The sequence below is a fragment of the Petaurus breviceps genome, unplaced genomic scaffold, assembly GCF_028583685.1.
Source record: "Petaurus breviceps papuanus isolate PSGF00001 unplaced genomic scaffold, PetGlider_PUasm1.0 164, whole genome shotgun sequence".
Taxonomy (NCBI): Eukaryota; Metazoa; Chordata; class Mammalia; order Diprotodontia; family Petauridae; genus Petaurus; species Petaurus breviceps.
Genome location: NW_027185735.1, coordinates 9,999,288 through 10,014,352, shown reverse-complemented (window position 1 = coordinate 10,014,352; position 15,065 = coordinate 9,999,288). Strand labels below are relative to the sequence as shown.

Here is a 15,065-nt window from a genome sequence, read left to right as displayed (position 1 = left end):
CTCTCATAAATGTCTTCTCTTCATACACAGAGACACAACCCTTTTTTGGACCTGCATTAACTTTCAACTGAACTATTGCAATAGCCTTCTACTGGAGTCCTTACCTCAAGATTTTTCTAAATGGTGGGTCTGACCATTCCATCAACTACTCATTAAATTCCAGTGGCTTCTTTTAACCTCCAAGATAAAATATAAACTCCTCTGTGTGGTACTTTGTAAAGGTAATGGTAATTTGAAGATCTTCCCTGCCCCCTAACAGGCTGAATGTAATCACATGGAGCCTGTGGTGGGAGGAGCTTGCTGAAGGGTGGAGCAGAGCCCACAGGAAGCTGGGAGTCAGAACAGTCAGAGCTGAAGGGAAAAGAGGGTACAGCCAAGGAGACAGCTAGGCTTGTGAGTGTTTGTGGGAAAGCTAAAGGATGGTATGGCTTCCTGCTGTGTTATGATTTAGTACCTTCTTTGTTGCTATGATGGATTCAGTTTCCTGGTATTGGGATTTGACTTTCTGGTGTCTGAATAAATGTTTTGCTTTTGTCTTCTATATGGAGAGTCTGTTATATTTTGTGATTCAGAATTGTGTCAGCATATTCATAATTGCCCATCGGTGCTGGGAATATTGTGTTGGCGCTACACACTTAAAACTATAATTTGGGGCAGCTAGGTGTTGAAGTGAATAGAGCACTGGCCCTGAAATCAGGAGGACCTGAGTTCAAATCCAGCATCAAACACTTAACACATTAACTAGCCAGTGACCTTGGGCAAGTCAATTAACCCCAACTGCCTTACCTTCCCCCTCCAAAAAGCAAAAATAAAAAAAAAAACTTAAAAAAAAAGATCCTTCCTACCTTTCCAATCTTCATAGACTTTACTCCTCAATCACACACTCTGCAATATAGCTACACTGGCTTTCTTAAAGCTTTCCTCAGACATGACACTCTATCTCCCATATTCACGATTTTGTAATGTTGTCATACCTGGAATCCACTACCCCCTCACTTCTGACTCAGTTTCCCCAGCTTCCTTCAACAAGATTCCTCTCAAACCCCACCTTCTTAAAGATGCCTTTCCCAGTCTCTAGTTATTTACGTGTTGTTTCCCTCATTAGAATTTTAACCCCTCAAAGGCAAAGATTGGTTTTGTCTTTCTTTGTAAGCCCAGCAATTAGCATAACTTGTTGACTGACTGATGCAAATTATTTCATGTCTGAGTTATGCTTCTATTTATGATTTTGCTATCATGTCTATTTACTTATATATGTGTGTGATACTTATAAGAGAATAGCATCTGTTTGTTAGCTATGCAGTATTTTGCTCATTGTTTGCATACACACCAATGATTCTATTTCTATTTATTTTTACACACCTATTGGTATTGTTATATCAAGCTAGATTTCTTGGGTTATATATCATTTTTTGCTTATATTGTGGATGTGCATCTACTCTTAGAGCATGCATGAATTATGTCCTCTATGCAATTTACACACTTAGTTGCTAAAGCACCCTGTCAAGCAGTGTTTATACTGTCTTGTCTATTTGAATGTATTGTTAATGTGCATATGTTTTCAACAATACTTTAGGACTGTTATTTGCAATGCTGCAATAACCACCCTTGTTATTTCAAAATGTTAATGTTTCTTTTTATATGTATACTGTATGGTTGTAGATCACAAGTGATTTTTTTTGCAAGGGACTATAAAATTTCTGGCCCTAGGGAAGACACGGGAAACTATCCCAAACACCTGGTATTCCCAGGTTTGCTGGTTTGGTGATGTCTTGGAATGTGGCATTCTGGAACTGATTTTGAAGGCTTCTGGGAGAAACCTTCCACATACCACATGTGAGAAAGTATGGTAGATAGGGCTGAGTGGCAGACCTCATTTCTGGATGCCTATTGCTCCCCTTCCCTTTCTTCTACAACTCTCCAAGTTCTGTTTTAAGCAATGGGAGTGACCCTCCTCAGCCAAGAACTGATGGATCATGTTGTTGAGACTGCACAGCATCCAGAGGGAGGTTCAAATCAGTCTTTCTCTCAGTCTTTCCTGTTGAATGAGGTTTAGCTCAAAGGTCATATCTCCATTAATCTGATAATCTTTTTCTGGACTAACCTCATCACTATCCCAAGAGAGGGCAAGCTAGGAAAAGAAGATATTTCTATTCCCCATCACCAGCAGCTCAGGAAGCTGTTTCATTACAATTAATTTATTCCTTAATTGCTAACTATTATGTTTATCATTATTTCTTATTAATCCTTGTCCCTGCTTTCATATAAAAGAAAGGTCAGGTGGTGGCCAAATACTTATCTAGTGTGATTAAAGATGGCAGTGGGTAAGAGATTCAGGAAGAAAGCTTTGATCCCTAGAGAGAGATGGAAGACACTGTACCTACATAGTATGCCACAGGCAAAGTGTAAGGAGGACTGGACAGTGATCCCATGTGGAAGTTCCACAAGCAAAGGAAACATACTAATATCATACCACAAGCTCAGATTTTAAAAAATAGAACCTATAAGAAGAGAAGGAATGTTATAGATATACAAGTATCCCAAAAATTTTAGTTCAGTTTTATTTTCATTGCTTTAATATATACATATATTAATACATATTTAATCTACACATATAAAAACTGAAGATATCTATGTATGTATATGTATATATGCACACATGTGTGTATACACACACACATATCTCCCAAACATACCAATTACACTTGGAGCACCTACCCCTTAAACAAGCTACAAGGCAACCAATTAAACCCTACAAGCAGAAACCCACAACACATACCCTTATGCATGAAAGGCTGAGACCAGCAGGTCTTTTAAACTCTTGGTTGGTTAGGCCAATCAGATGTCTGCATTAAGTAAAGCCTCAGTGTGGTGAGTTTCCAGGAGGTGCAGCGTTCCACTGGGTGGCCTAGGGAGGGGTTGAGCTGGCCCAGGTCAGAAACAGAGCAGGTGAAAGTTCCTGTGACAACCAGTGGTGGGATTTAGCCCATGAATAGCCCCTGCACCTCTAGCCTGGATCAGAGGGAGAGAACCAGCCTTTAAAAATAAAGACAGTAATAGCAATGAGTCTCTCATTCCTAATTAGAATTACATGTTTTTATGCCCTTTCTGGAACATAAAATGGAGTAAAAGTAACCTCTGAAAAAATGTAAGTTGAATGGAAGCATTATCTTGAATGGCTGGCATACCAATTCAAACTGCAAACAAGTTACTGTGACTGTGTATATCCAAACATGAATGGCATCTTGTCAATACAGATTCCAAGTGCTGTACAAATAGAAGAGAGTCCTGCTGCTCAGTCCTTTTTCAGGAAACAATTTCACTATGAATAAACTATTTATATAACAAGTGCTCTTCTGTCAAGACTTCCAATCTCTGTAGTCATTAGAAGGCACCTATTGGAGAGCTTACAAAACTATGTTGTGCTTTTAGATAAAACTACTGAAGCATTAGTAAAGCGTTTGTTCAAAGCAAGTCATCTACAATGCTAAAAGAGAATGCAATTATCATAACATTAAATCTAATCAGGCACGGGCTTGCAGAATATTATAGTGATCAATTCAGAATATTAAGCATTTTTGCTGTCCTTAAGCATTTTTACTAAATTTTACATTAATACAAACCCAAATTTCTCCTTTCAGTGACAGATAAATTTCAGATGTCTCACACATATTAGGTTGTAAGTTATTGTGAATTATTGTGCCAAATATGATATTTTATATTAATTATCTAAAAGTATTGTGTTTCCTTTGTAAGCTGCTTTACTACCGTGCTAGAGGATAAAAGAAAAGTTAAGACAAGATTCTGCCCCCAAGTCTAGTTGTGAGAAAGAAGATTAACAACCAAAAACTTAGCAAGCTATACAAGATATTAGTATAATGAAGTGGTAAGCAATATGGTGTAGATTATAAATACAACAAGAGATTCAGTTCAGGAAGAAATTTGAGACAGAGAACAGATATTAAGAAATTGGTACACTCAAAATTTACCAAAGAAAACTATATTTAGGGGTATGTAAAGCATTAAGTAGAAGTAATTTTTTAATCTACATCTTGAAATAGCACATCTAAGACAACCATGTATAAATATTAAAATTAAGTCTAAAAATTCCTCAAATTATATAGCCAAAATATAATTCTCTTATTATCTAATTTCAAAATGAAATAGGTCTGGAAACTTGTCCTAATTATTACTTTTTCTTCAATACAAAAACTAAATCCAGAAACCTGTTTCAGAATTTTTACCATCTCCAAAACAGACCAGAGCCATATCTAGCTATAGCAATAAGACAAAAATAAATTGAAGAAAGAAGCACAAGAAAAAAAAAGATAAGTTTGCTTACTTGGAAAACCCTCAAGATTCACCTAAAAATGAATAGAAACAATGAAGAACTCCAGTAAAGTAATAAAATATAAAATAAATTCACAAAAGTCATCAGCCAATCTGTATATTATCAACAGAACCCATCAGAGAGAAATAGAATAAGAAATTCCATTCAAAATAAATATAGAATAACTAAAATGTCTTAGAGTCTGCCTAGACACATGCAGAAATTAAGTGAATACCTCCAGGACTATTTATTCCCCATTCGCCTTCTCATCACCCTCCACAATTGAAGTCCATCTCTCACCTCCTTTGTTGGTCCTCCAACAAAGAAACTCATGCGGAACTGAACTAATATCATTGCTATAATACTTCAGGGGCATCTTGGATTAGATCATCAATGATTTCTACAATTAAATTACATAGAATCTTAGTGTTTTAAGGAACCTTAGAGCCCATTCAAATTCAATCCATACGTAAATAAGAATCCTCCAACATATCTTACAAATAGCCTACAATAGAGGTCTTCTCCCCTACAGAGGGACTACCCACTGCCCCCCAAAGTATCCTGTGCTACTTTTAGATAGTTCTTATTGTTAGGAAGTTTATTCTAATACCAAGTTAAATTGACCTTTTGGTAACTTCCACTCATCATTTCTAGTTCTATTAAGTCTAATCCTTCTTCCATATTATATCCTATAAAATACTTGAAAACAGCTATTGTGCACAGCGCCCCCCCCCCATCCTTTTTTAGGCTAGACATCCCAGTTCTTTCATATGACATGAACTTGAGGCCCCTCACCAGTCTCCACTCTCAAATCTAATTACATCCTTCTAAAGATTTGGCAAAACCATAACTAAACACAATATTCAAGATATGATCATACAAGGGCAAGAGTATAGTGACGCTATCATTTCCCTAGTTCCAGATACCATGTCTCAATGCAGTCTAATATTTTATTGGTATTTTTATTATCTTTTTAACTTGTGAGCTTATAAATGAGCTTAGATTGAATGTATATGTCACTAAAACCCCCCAGATCATTTTTTCAGATGAATTGTTATCTAATCACACCTTTCACAACAGGTACTTCTGATGGTGATTTTTTAAAAGTCAAAAGTAAAGCTTTACATTAATCCCTATTCCCTATTCTTATTAGATTTGGTCAAGTGGACTTGCCAAGGACCCATGGACCACAAAAGTTCAAAGCTATGGTAATATGCACAGAAGGGGAGCAGGTAATTTGTAACACTAAGAGAACCCAGGACTCTATTGCATAAAAAAAAAGTGCATCTAAGAGGCTAGGACTTATACCAGAGAATGTGCCATCAGTGGATATGGACTTTGTTAAACTGAATGAATTTTCCTTGGTTGTCCTTAGATGACTAGGGCTGGGAACAACAACATAAAAATTATCAAAAATAATGCAAGCCAAGAATCAAGAGTTGTGACCCTCAGGGAGCTTCATTTCTAAGTATCCTGTTATTAGAAAAAATGGTAGAAATTGGAGTTATGCAAAGGAGTGCTGTGCCAGAATACAATAGAACCCATGCATGGTATCAGGAAGCAGTTGGTGCTACCCAAAGCATTTTAATCTATGATCCTGAGGGTACAACATGAAGATTTGGAGTACTTGGGGTCAGAGAAAATGCAGAATAGACACAAACCAGATTCTACTGACCCAAAATCTATTCAATGCAAGTATTACCAACTGGAGAGTATAAGCGGCAAGTGTTTCAAACTTGTATTGGTCCCAAATGCTGTGAAAAATGAATCCCCCAAAGCAGTCCCATGCATTTGAATTGGTGCTACTCAAAATTATGATTATGGAAAATATGGTCATTGGTTCCAACCCAATGAAAATGTGCAATGTGAAGTTGAATAAAATGATCAGATCTGGGGAATCAATATTATCACTAATCTAGACTAACTGTATAAAATTGTTGTTGTGGTGGTTGTTTTTTAATCTCTGGAAGGAGATAGGAAGAATGTGAGCAACATCCCAATGATGTCAGACTACTTCATACAGTATGTACACATATACCCAACCAGAAGACAGACAGCTTCTAGGATTGCCAAAGTATTCTGCAATAAATATTCATCTCTATATAGCTTTCCTATCAAGATCCCCCCTGTTCAAGGTTGAAAGTTGGAGAGAAAATTACTTAAAGAAGAGCTGACTTTTGGGGTGGCTAGGTGGTGCAGTGAATAGAGCACTGGCCCTGGAATCAGGAGGTCCTGAGTTCAAATCCGGCCTCAGACACTTTAACACAAAAACTAGCCATGTGACCTTGGGCAAGTCACTTAACCCCAATTGCCTTACAAAAATAAAAAAAAAAAGTGCTGACTTTGTCCAGAATCCAGAAGTCTAGGATTTTATACCTCACCACCATCTTACAACTTGAAAACATTAACTCAATACTGTATATGTTCAGTATAAGGTAATGCTCTTATAGTCCATTAAACAACCATTAATTTCTCAGTAAACTTGCCAAGAGTGGTGGCATATGCTTGTGGCCCCCACTGCTAGGGAGACTATGGCTAATGTACCACTTGTATTTAGGAATTCTGAGTTGTAGTGGGCAGGACAGGACATCAAGGGGCACTCCCCATTCTACCCTAAATAAGATACCTTAGTCTAATCTGCACACTCTTCACAGTTTAAAATATTTTTGACCTCCAGGGTGAAAGGAAAATCGCCTTTCTCTTTAAGATTCACAGTCCCTCTTCTGACCACGGATTATAATAAATAAATAAATCTCATCCCTGTCAGCAGAATTTCATTCCCCAGGCAGCAATTTTTCCATGTCAAAGAACTACCAAAGGTTATATTCAGAACATCTACTGGGCAAACGACCATTTTAACAGTCTTGAATTCATTCATAAGATAGCTGTTTCTTCAAATATTATAGGAAAAACCCAAAGTTTACTTAGGCTCATGAGATAAAGGACATCAGTAAGCTTTATGTGAAGTCACTTATAACTTATTCATACTTAATGTTGCCATCATTACAAAGAATTAAGGACCATGCTAACTAAAAACAAGGATAACAAGGATGACAACTCATGTTAAATATTCACTCGTCTGGGAATAGCAAGGGCATTGATGAACCTTCTGAATCTATGAATGAAGATTTGAATTTTTACTTTGCAGTAAGCTGAGAAAATTTGGCTAAGTAAAAAGAAATACTCAAAAAGTAAATTAATATACTTTATTCAACTAAATATTGTGCATTATGTTTCATGCATACATTGTTTTTATTTGACAGGAAACTTATGGACAGAATTATAATTGGCCAGTTTTCAAAATGTGGCTTTATTTGGCTGCTAAAATTGTTATATGCCAATCCTTGTTGTTATTGTTGTTGTTGAGTCATGGCCAACTCTTGGTGGCTCCATTTGGGGTTTTCTTGGCAAAGACACTGGAGTGGTTTGCCATTTCCTTCTCCAACTCATTTGACAGATGAGGAACTGAGACAAGCAGTGTTAAGTGGATTGCCCAGAGTTACATGGCTAGTAAGCATCTGAGGCTGGATTTGAATTTAGGAAGGTGAATCTGCATGACTCTAGGTACCTATTCACTGTGCCATCTAGCTGCTTTTGCTACCTTTAGACACCATATAATGATTAGTCCTTGACAGAAGAGATAAATATGGGTTCTAAGTGTCAGTTCATATTTATCTCTACAATCTAAGACTAAATCATTATACAGCTTTAGGCTGTTGATGGCTGTGTGCTGGACACATACACAAAAACAAAACATATACCTGTCCACAATTAAAATAAACTCCATGTCTATCCATGATAAACCTGTATTTAGACTGGTTACCATGCTTTATTAATGAACTGATTGTCAAAGCAACCAAACCTTACATTTCTCATTACTCAAGTTTAAATTACATGGGATCTGTTTTAAAATTCATAAATAAACCCTTAACTCTGGGATCATACAAAGAAAAATAAAAGCTTGGTGACAAAGATTACCCATAATGTGGGTCTACACTAATTTGGTGAATTTGGGCCGAGTAGATCATGAATTCTGAGTAATAATGGCAAAAAGGGAGAGGCAATGTGGCCTTAGAGGGAAAAAGGGCCAATCATGGAGTCACCAGAATTTATGAGCAAAAAATGTCACCAAATGACTTCATGAAGAAGAAGTGAAGCTAAAAGGCCTTTCTGAATACTTCTACAGCCAATGAATGAGACTCCTCTTTAGAGTACTGGAACCGTCTCTATCCATGCTTCATAGTCTCTTCTAAAGCATTTCCATTCCACGTTATCATAACTTTCCTGGAGGCATGGTCCTTAGGCTCCTCTATGTGGAGACACACAATCTCTATGATACAATGTTGAGGGATCCTTGTTAAAATTAAATTGTCTTTTAAAATTTCTCAGAATACAGTGAAAAACTGCTTATTGTTATTAGGAGATGAAACCGAGGATAAAAAGCACAGAAAGCAAATAAACAAGATTTACCAGTAAATAACACCAGTTACTTACTTACCAGCAACAGCCATGAGTCAGGGAAGGAGTGGAGAGGGAATAACTTGACCAGTAGCAGTCAAAGTTAGAGAAATCAGGAAATTCTGTCCTGGCAGTTCTCTCCTTAAGGGGGTCAGTGAGCCACACAAGGACCCAAGCACTCATGGTTACATTCAGTATAGCGTAGCAGTGCCACTGGAAAGGGTGCACATCTTCATCCTAATGCTCCTTTCTTTTCTGTGGAGCTCCTGGCCTCCGTGACCCTAAGTGACTTCTCTCTCATCATCCTTCTAATAGACCTCCCAACTTTCCCCTCTCCAGTTAGTAATACTTACCTTGAATAAATTTCGGGTCAGTAGAATCTGGTTTTTGTCTATTCTAACATTTTCTCTGACCCCAAGTACTCCAAATCTTCATGTTGTACCCTCAGGATCATAGATTTAAATGCTTTGGGTAGCACCAACTGCTTCCTGATACCATGTATGGGATCTATTATATTCTGGTACAGCACTCCTTTGCATAACTCCAATTTCTACCATTTTTTCTAATAACAGGATACTTGGAAATAAAGCTCCCTGAGGGTCACAAGGAAGCATAGTTTCTCACTTTACAGGATCATCTATATACTATATACGTACTACATCTATATACATATACATATATATATATATATATATATATATATATATATATTGCTTGTGGGACCCTGGGAAAGTCCCTTTACCTCTCAGTGCCCCAGTAAACTCTCTAAAACTATAAAGTTCCCATCTATCTCCAAGGGTAGGGAGAGTTCCTCACTGGGCCACTTTCATAAGTATAGGGAGGGCCCAGTGAGAAACTCCCTTCCCCAAATGAGATTGATGAGTACTATATGGTTTTAGGGAGTATATATACACACAATGCACACAGAGAATCTTGTATTCCAATCTGGGGAGGAAAAAAACCTTACTTTAAAAATTCATCTGGTTTCATCATATTCATCTCTTATGGAAAGTAAACTTTTAATCAGGTTCACTGTTTCATCTAGATTACTGAATTGATGACTGCTATTCTCTAAGACTTAGATTCTAACAATCACAATAATAATAGCAATTAACTAAATGTATATGGTCTTTTATGGTTGACAAAGCCCTTTGCTCACAACAACCCTGTGAGAAAATAGTATAAGAATCATCTCCATTTTATAAATGAGAAAGTTCAGTGTCAGAGAGATTAAATGCTTTGCCCAACATCATATAGCTAGTAAGTGCTAGAACAGGAATCTCAACCCAGGTCTCCTTCCTCCTAGACCATTACTATTTCCACTATATTACTCTGGGTTTTTTCCCCCAAATCTCAATGTAAACCCAATAAACAATGGTTAGAAAGAGCATAGTATAATGAAAACAGTGCCCAAGTTCTTTCTGAATTACAGTTCCATACTTTTGGGGAGATTGGAAAAGACCCACTTTTGCAAAATCACTCTTAAATCAAGGAGTTAAATGATGGAGGCTGCCCTTTGTCCTTTTTAGGTGACTAAGATGGGGAGCTGTGAACTTTTGTTGCAGCTAGTGTCTAGTGGACTGAAATTCCTAAAAGAGATGGATTAGGTAGCCCGGAATTATGTCTCTCCCTCTACACTGTCCAGCCAGTGTCCCATCCACAGCCCCACTTAGCTGCCCCCTACAGGACTCATAGATTCAACATATTAAAATAATGTTAATCAACAAAAGTTGGGTCATCTAGGTGGTACAGTGGATAGAGTGACAGACCTGGAGTCAGGAAGACTCATCTTTCTAAGTTCAATTCTGACCTCAGACACTTCCCAGCAGTGTGACCCTGGGCAATTCACTTAACCCTGCTAGCCTCAATTTCCTCCTCTGTAACAATGACCTGGAGAGGGAAATGGCAAATCATTCCAGTATCTTTACCAAGAAAACCCCAAATGAGGCCACGAAGAGTAGGGCACGACTGAAATGACTAAACAACAAAGTAAGCTAATTTTCTTCTTGTGATTTCAAAAGACTTTCTTGAAATCACTAACACTGGACTTTAAAATTGAAGTACTTTTTTTTTTTAATTAAAAAAAAAAAAGACTTTCTGTGATTGCCTCTGTGTGGAGGGATTTCCCTTACTCACCAAGACTAAGATTTAGATTCTAGGGACTTGCTTGAGGCACATGAAAGGTAAGTGACTTAAAGCCAAGCAGCCTCTATTTAAACTGCAAAACCATACATCCCTTAAAAAAAGTGAATGGGTGGGGGGAAGGGAGGAGGGAGATGGCTATAAAAGACATTGTATTGTTTGCGTTCAGAGATACTGCACTTTAAACCAATGTTTTAAAAAATATTTCACTTTGAAAAAACATACTCTTTTCACCCTGGGTGAAAAGAACAGGGTGTGTGCGTGACCCTTTTATATCTTGCCTCTATATCTAGACTTCAGGGCTATTACACACTATGTAGGCTTTCAAAAGGAAAATGCAGCCTGCCCAATAATAATATTTATACAACAGAAACTATAACTCTTTCTTCTGTTTCACCTACCTCCATTTTAATGTCGTAGTTCTGGCCAAGGACACTCTCTATGAGATCTCTAATCATCTTGTCCACCGCTGACTGACGTTCAGACTGAAGGGAAACAATTATTTCCTCAATAGACCCTGGGACGTCTCTCAAAGGCAAATGCATTTCGGGAGTTTTTTCTCCCGCTTGAGTCTCGGGTTGGGGTTCTTTCTTTTCTTCTATCGGAACTTCTATAGCGGGCTCTTCCTGCAGCTTGACGTCTATGACAGGGCTAGAGATGAGACTTTTTTTCCTTTTCTTCTCAGCCTGAAAACTATAAGAAATACCTTCTCTGCGGGGTCCCACCCATCTCCTTTTTCTCAGCGAGATCTTTTCAGTCTCGTGTTCACTTGTCATGGTTTCCTTACTCATGATGTCTTCTGCATGATACGATTCTGGGAGAGAAGATGGTTCAGTTTTCCAGTCTCGTTTTTCTAAAGGAAGAGGGAACTGAGGAGTTGGCAACCTTCGACGAAGAATAACTCGGCGGTATCTAGACTTGTGAGGAGGTACTGGCTGTTTAAATAAAATAGCCTGTTTAGAAGTGCCTGCTAATGAGGCAATCACTGGTTTTTCCTTTCCACGTTGATAAATATAAGCAGTATTTTTCAGATAAAATTCTTTGGGACAAAACGGCTGATTTCTAGGTCTATCAGCAAGTGATGTCTTTCTGCTCTCTTTGAAGGGTAATTTACTTCCTTGAATCTTCTTTCTGGGATCGTCATGACTTTGTTTTTCTGGGTCTTGAAGTGCAGATGGACACGGTTCAGGTGGAACAGTTTTGTCTCTGGCGAAGGCTTCGTATGAACTTTCTGAACTCTGGGAAGAGTAATTATTAAAATCTCTTGGTAGAGCTGAGGAAGCTCGTGGACTCCGTTTTGATTTCGATTCCTGCACCAACTTGAATTTAAGGAAATCTTTCCTAGTTTGTTTTCGAACCTTCTCAAGTTCCTTCAGCATCTTCAATTCTTCCTCATAACTCAGTCCAAAATGTTTCGGGACCCTAGACATTTTGTTATATGTGGCCTGTAAAATAAACAAAACGTACAGCTCTTAAAAAACATTTCTCTATTATTGTAGGTATGAAAAGAATACTAAGGTAGAATTCTCCAATGTTCTTTGAGGCACATATTTGTATTCCACTAAATTTATAGTGTTTTTATTATATAATTATGTAAGACTCTCAGTGTTGACCCTTTCACAAGAATTTTGGCGGTCTCAATTCAATGGGCATTGCCTACCATTATTTTGTCCTTATGTTTCTTTCACCATGTGTCTAAAATTCAAGGGCCCCAAAACTTCATTTTGCAAAATTGAATTGTAAATGACTTCCCATCTGAGAGACTGCCTCCCTAGGTCCCCACTTATTCTTAATTTGCCCCAGATTATTCGAATAAATAAACATAATAAAAAATAAAATCTATCATTTTTCAGAAAGGGCAAAGCTGAAACACTTCTGCAAGTTTTCTTAAACTTTCCACTTTGTACAATCATTTCAATAATAACTTACGTAAATGTAATTTCTAAAGAACACTATGGGTTTGGGTTTTTTAAATTTTTCTTTGGGTACTGGAAGTTCCTGCAGTTGGGTTCACTTTTCCTATAAAAACAATTTTCCACTGATAGTTACTTCAGGGGAAGGCTTTATTTCCTATTTATCCTCTATATAACTTGCTTTGTATGTATATATATTTGCATGTAGCCTCCCCAAATAGACTATGAGCTCCTTGAGGGCAAAGACTGTCTTTTGCCTCTTTTTGTATCTCAGTACTTGACCCTTAGTAGGCACTGAATAAATGTTTATTGGCTGATTGATGAGAAATCAAAGTTGAATTGTTTTAATATTGTTCTTCTCCCAAAAACATTTTTCCAGATTTATTTTTATTAAACAAGCCAACCTCATTTGTACATTGAGTTCTTTTATACTCCTTCAGGACTTATATTAACCAACAAAAGGGCTACCAAACTAGTAAAATTCATAACTTATAAATTCAACTTAGTAGCGAAAAGCAAAAAGTCAATTTATTGTCTAAACATGTTCATATTACTTTTCATTTTGAAATATTCCCTTGCGTTCTTCAAAAAACATATTATATGCCAGGCACTATCCTAAACATTTTACATCCTTGGGAGATAGGTGCTATTATTATCCATGTTTTACAGATGAGGAAACTGAGATGGATTAAGTGACTTGCCTGAGGTCACACAGCTAGTCAGAGTCTAAGCCTGGATTTAAGCTCAGATGTTCCTAACTCCCGGCCTAATGCTCTACCTATCCACTGTGCCACCTCAATGGCCCTGTAAGAGAGTAAATTGGAGGACTATAGAGTGAGGGAATGTGAGTAATATATAAGGAGGCTGGAAAAGTAGGTTGGGGCCAAATTATAAATTTCTTTAAAAGTCAATCAGAAGAATTTATTTTTGATCATAGAAGTGATTGGGAGGCACTGGAGTTTATTAAACAAGAGAACAACATGGTCAGATCTTTACTTACAGAAAAATCACTTGGTCAGCTGTAGGGAGGATGATATAAATGACTTGGCAACTCTGGATGAGGGAGAGTAACAAGAGGGCAATGCCAAGGTTATGAACCTAGGAGACTAGAAGAATAGTGGTACCCTTAAGACATAAATAGGGAAATCTGGGGAAAGGGTGGTTTGGGGGCAAAGAGAATGTTTAGGACATTTTGAGATTAAGATGTTTCTGGGACACCCAGTTTGAAGTGTTTAATAGGCAACTGGTGATGTGTGACTGAACCTCAGGAGAGATACTGGAGCTGGATTTGTAGATATGTAAGTTGTTTGCATTGAGATGATAATTAAACCCATGAGAACAACTAACATTTTTTGACATTAGGGCTGGCTCTGGATCTCTTTCTCTTTCTCTTCCTCCGTAGCAAATGGTTGTCCTAAATGTAATTTTCAGGCATTGATAGAAGGTGCTATCCTATCCTCTTAAAAGATCGATGATTTTTAAAACTTTAAGGGTTTTTATACAATATTTCACAAACCAACTCATGCTTCTAAGGTTACAAACAAAAATTTAAAAACCTATGCCATTCTTTCACTCCCTAGCAAAACATTTAATACTTTGTGGGAAAATAAACTTTTATCAAAAAAATAAAAGCATGATATTTTAAAATAAAAACAGAAGCTGGATGCCAAAATTTGATGCAGTGTGGATCAGTAGAACAATCTTGGATTAGGAATCAGAGGAAATGCATTTTTGAAATGCAATATCAATGCATTTTTGGGTAAATTGCTTACCTCTCTGTGTCTCAGTTTTCTTATATGCAAATTAGGGGACTGGCCTAAATGATTAACTACTATCAAGGTCTCTTTTTTGCTCCAAAATTTGTGGTTTTGATTAAAAGGCTATTTCTAAAAGGGAGTTATGAAGCATTTCTAGAAGATTATTTACTATTTATTATTACTTAATTCATCATCCAAATCCCAAGTGCTGTTGCAAGGTACAATAAAAGTAGCAGGCAGAGACCTCGTCCTCCCTGTCCTCTCTTTGGTTCTCCATTTTTCTGTTTCTCTCAACCTTAACTGTATCTACATCTTTTAACTTTCATCCACTTTTACTGACCATAATATGAAAGAGAAGGAGGATGACCTGGCCTCTATTGGGTGGGCCTTGGAGTAGGAGAGATTTGAGTTCAAGAACTTCCTCTGACATATACTTGTACTCCCATGTACTGCCACGCATCTAAG

At 37.3% G+C, this 15,065-nt stretch overlaps 1 protein-coding gene and 1 long non-coding RNA gene across 4 annotated transcripts in view; one reads left to right on the top strand and one right to left on the bottom strand.

Moving 5' to 3' along the window:
- The window catches only part of TTC6 (tetratricopeptide repeat domain 6), a 64,949-nt gene extending 52,579 nt beyond the window's left edge, over positions 1-12,370 (bottom strand). For both annotated transcript variants that reach the window (XM_069082302.1, XM_069082303.1), the window contains exon 1: positions 11,332-12,370. In XM_069082302.1, the coding sequence (XP_068938403.1) occupies positions 11,332-12,360 (1,029 nt within the window). In that variant the 5' untranslated portion in view covers positions 12,361-12,370. The remainder of the gene's footprint in view (positions 1-11,331) is intronic.
- LOC138156841 (uncharacterized) overlaps positions 1-15,065 on the top strand; it is a 362,694-nt gene that overhangs the window by 208,241 nt on the left and 139,388 nt on the right. The window lies entirely within an intron of this gene.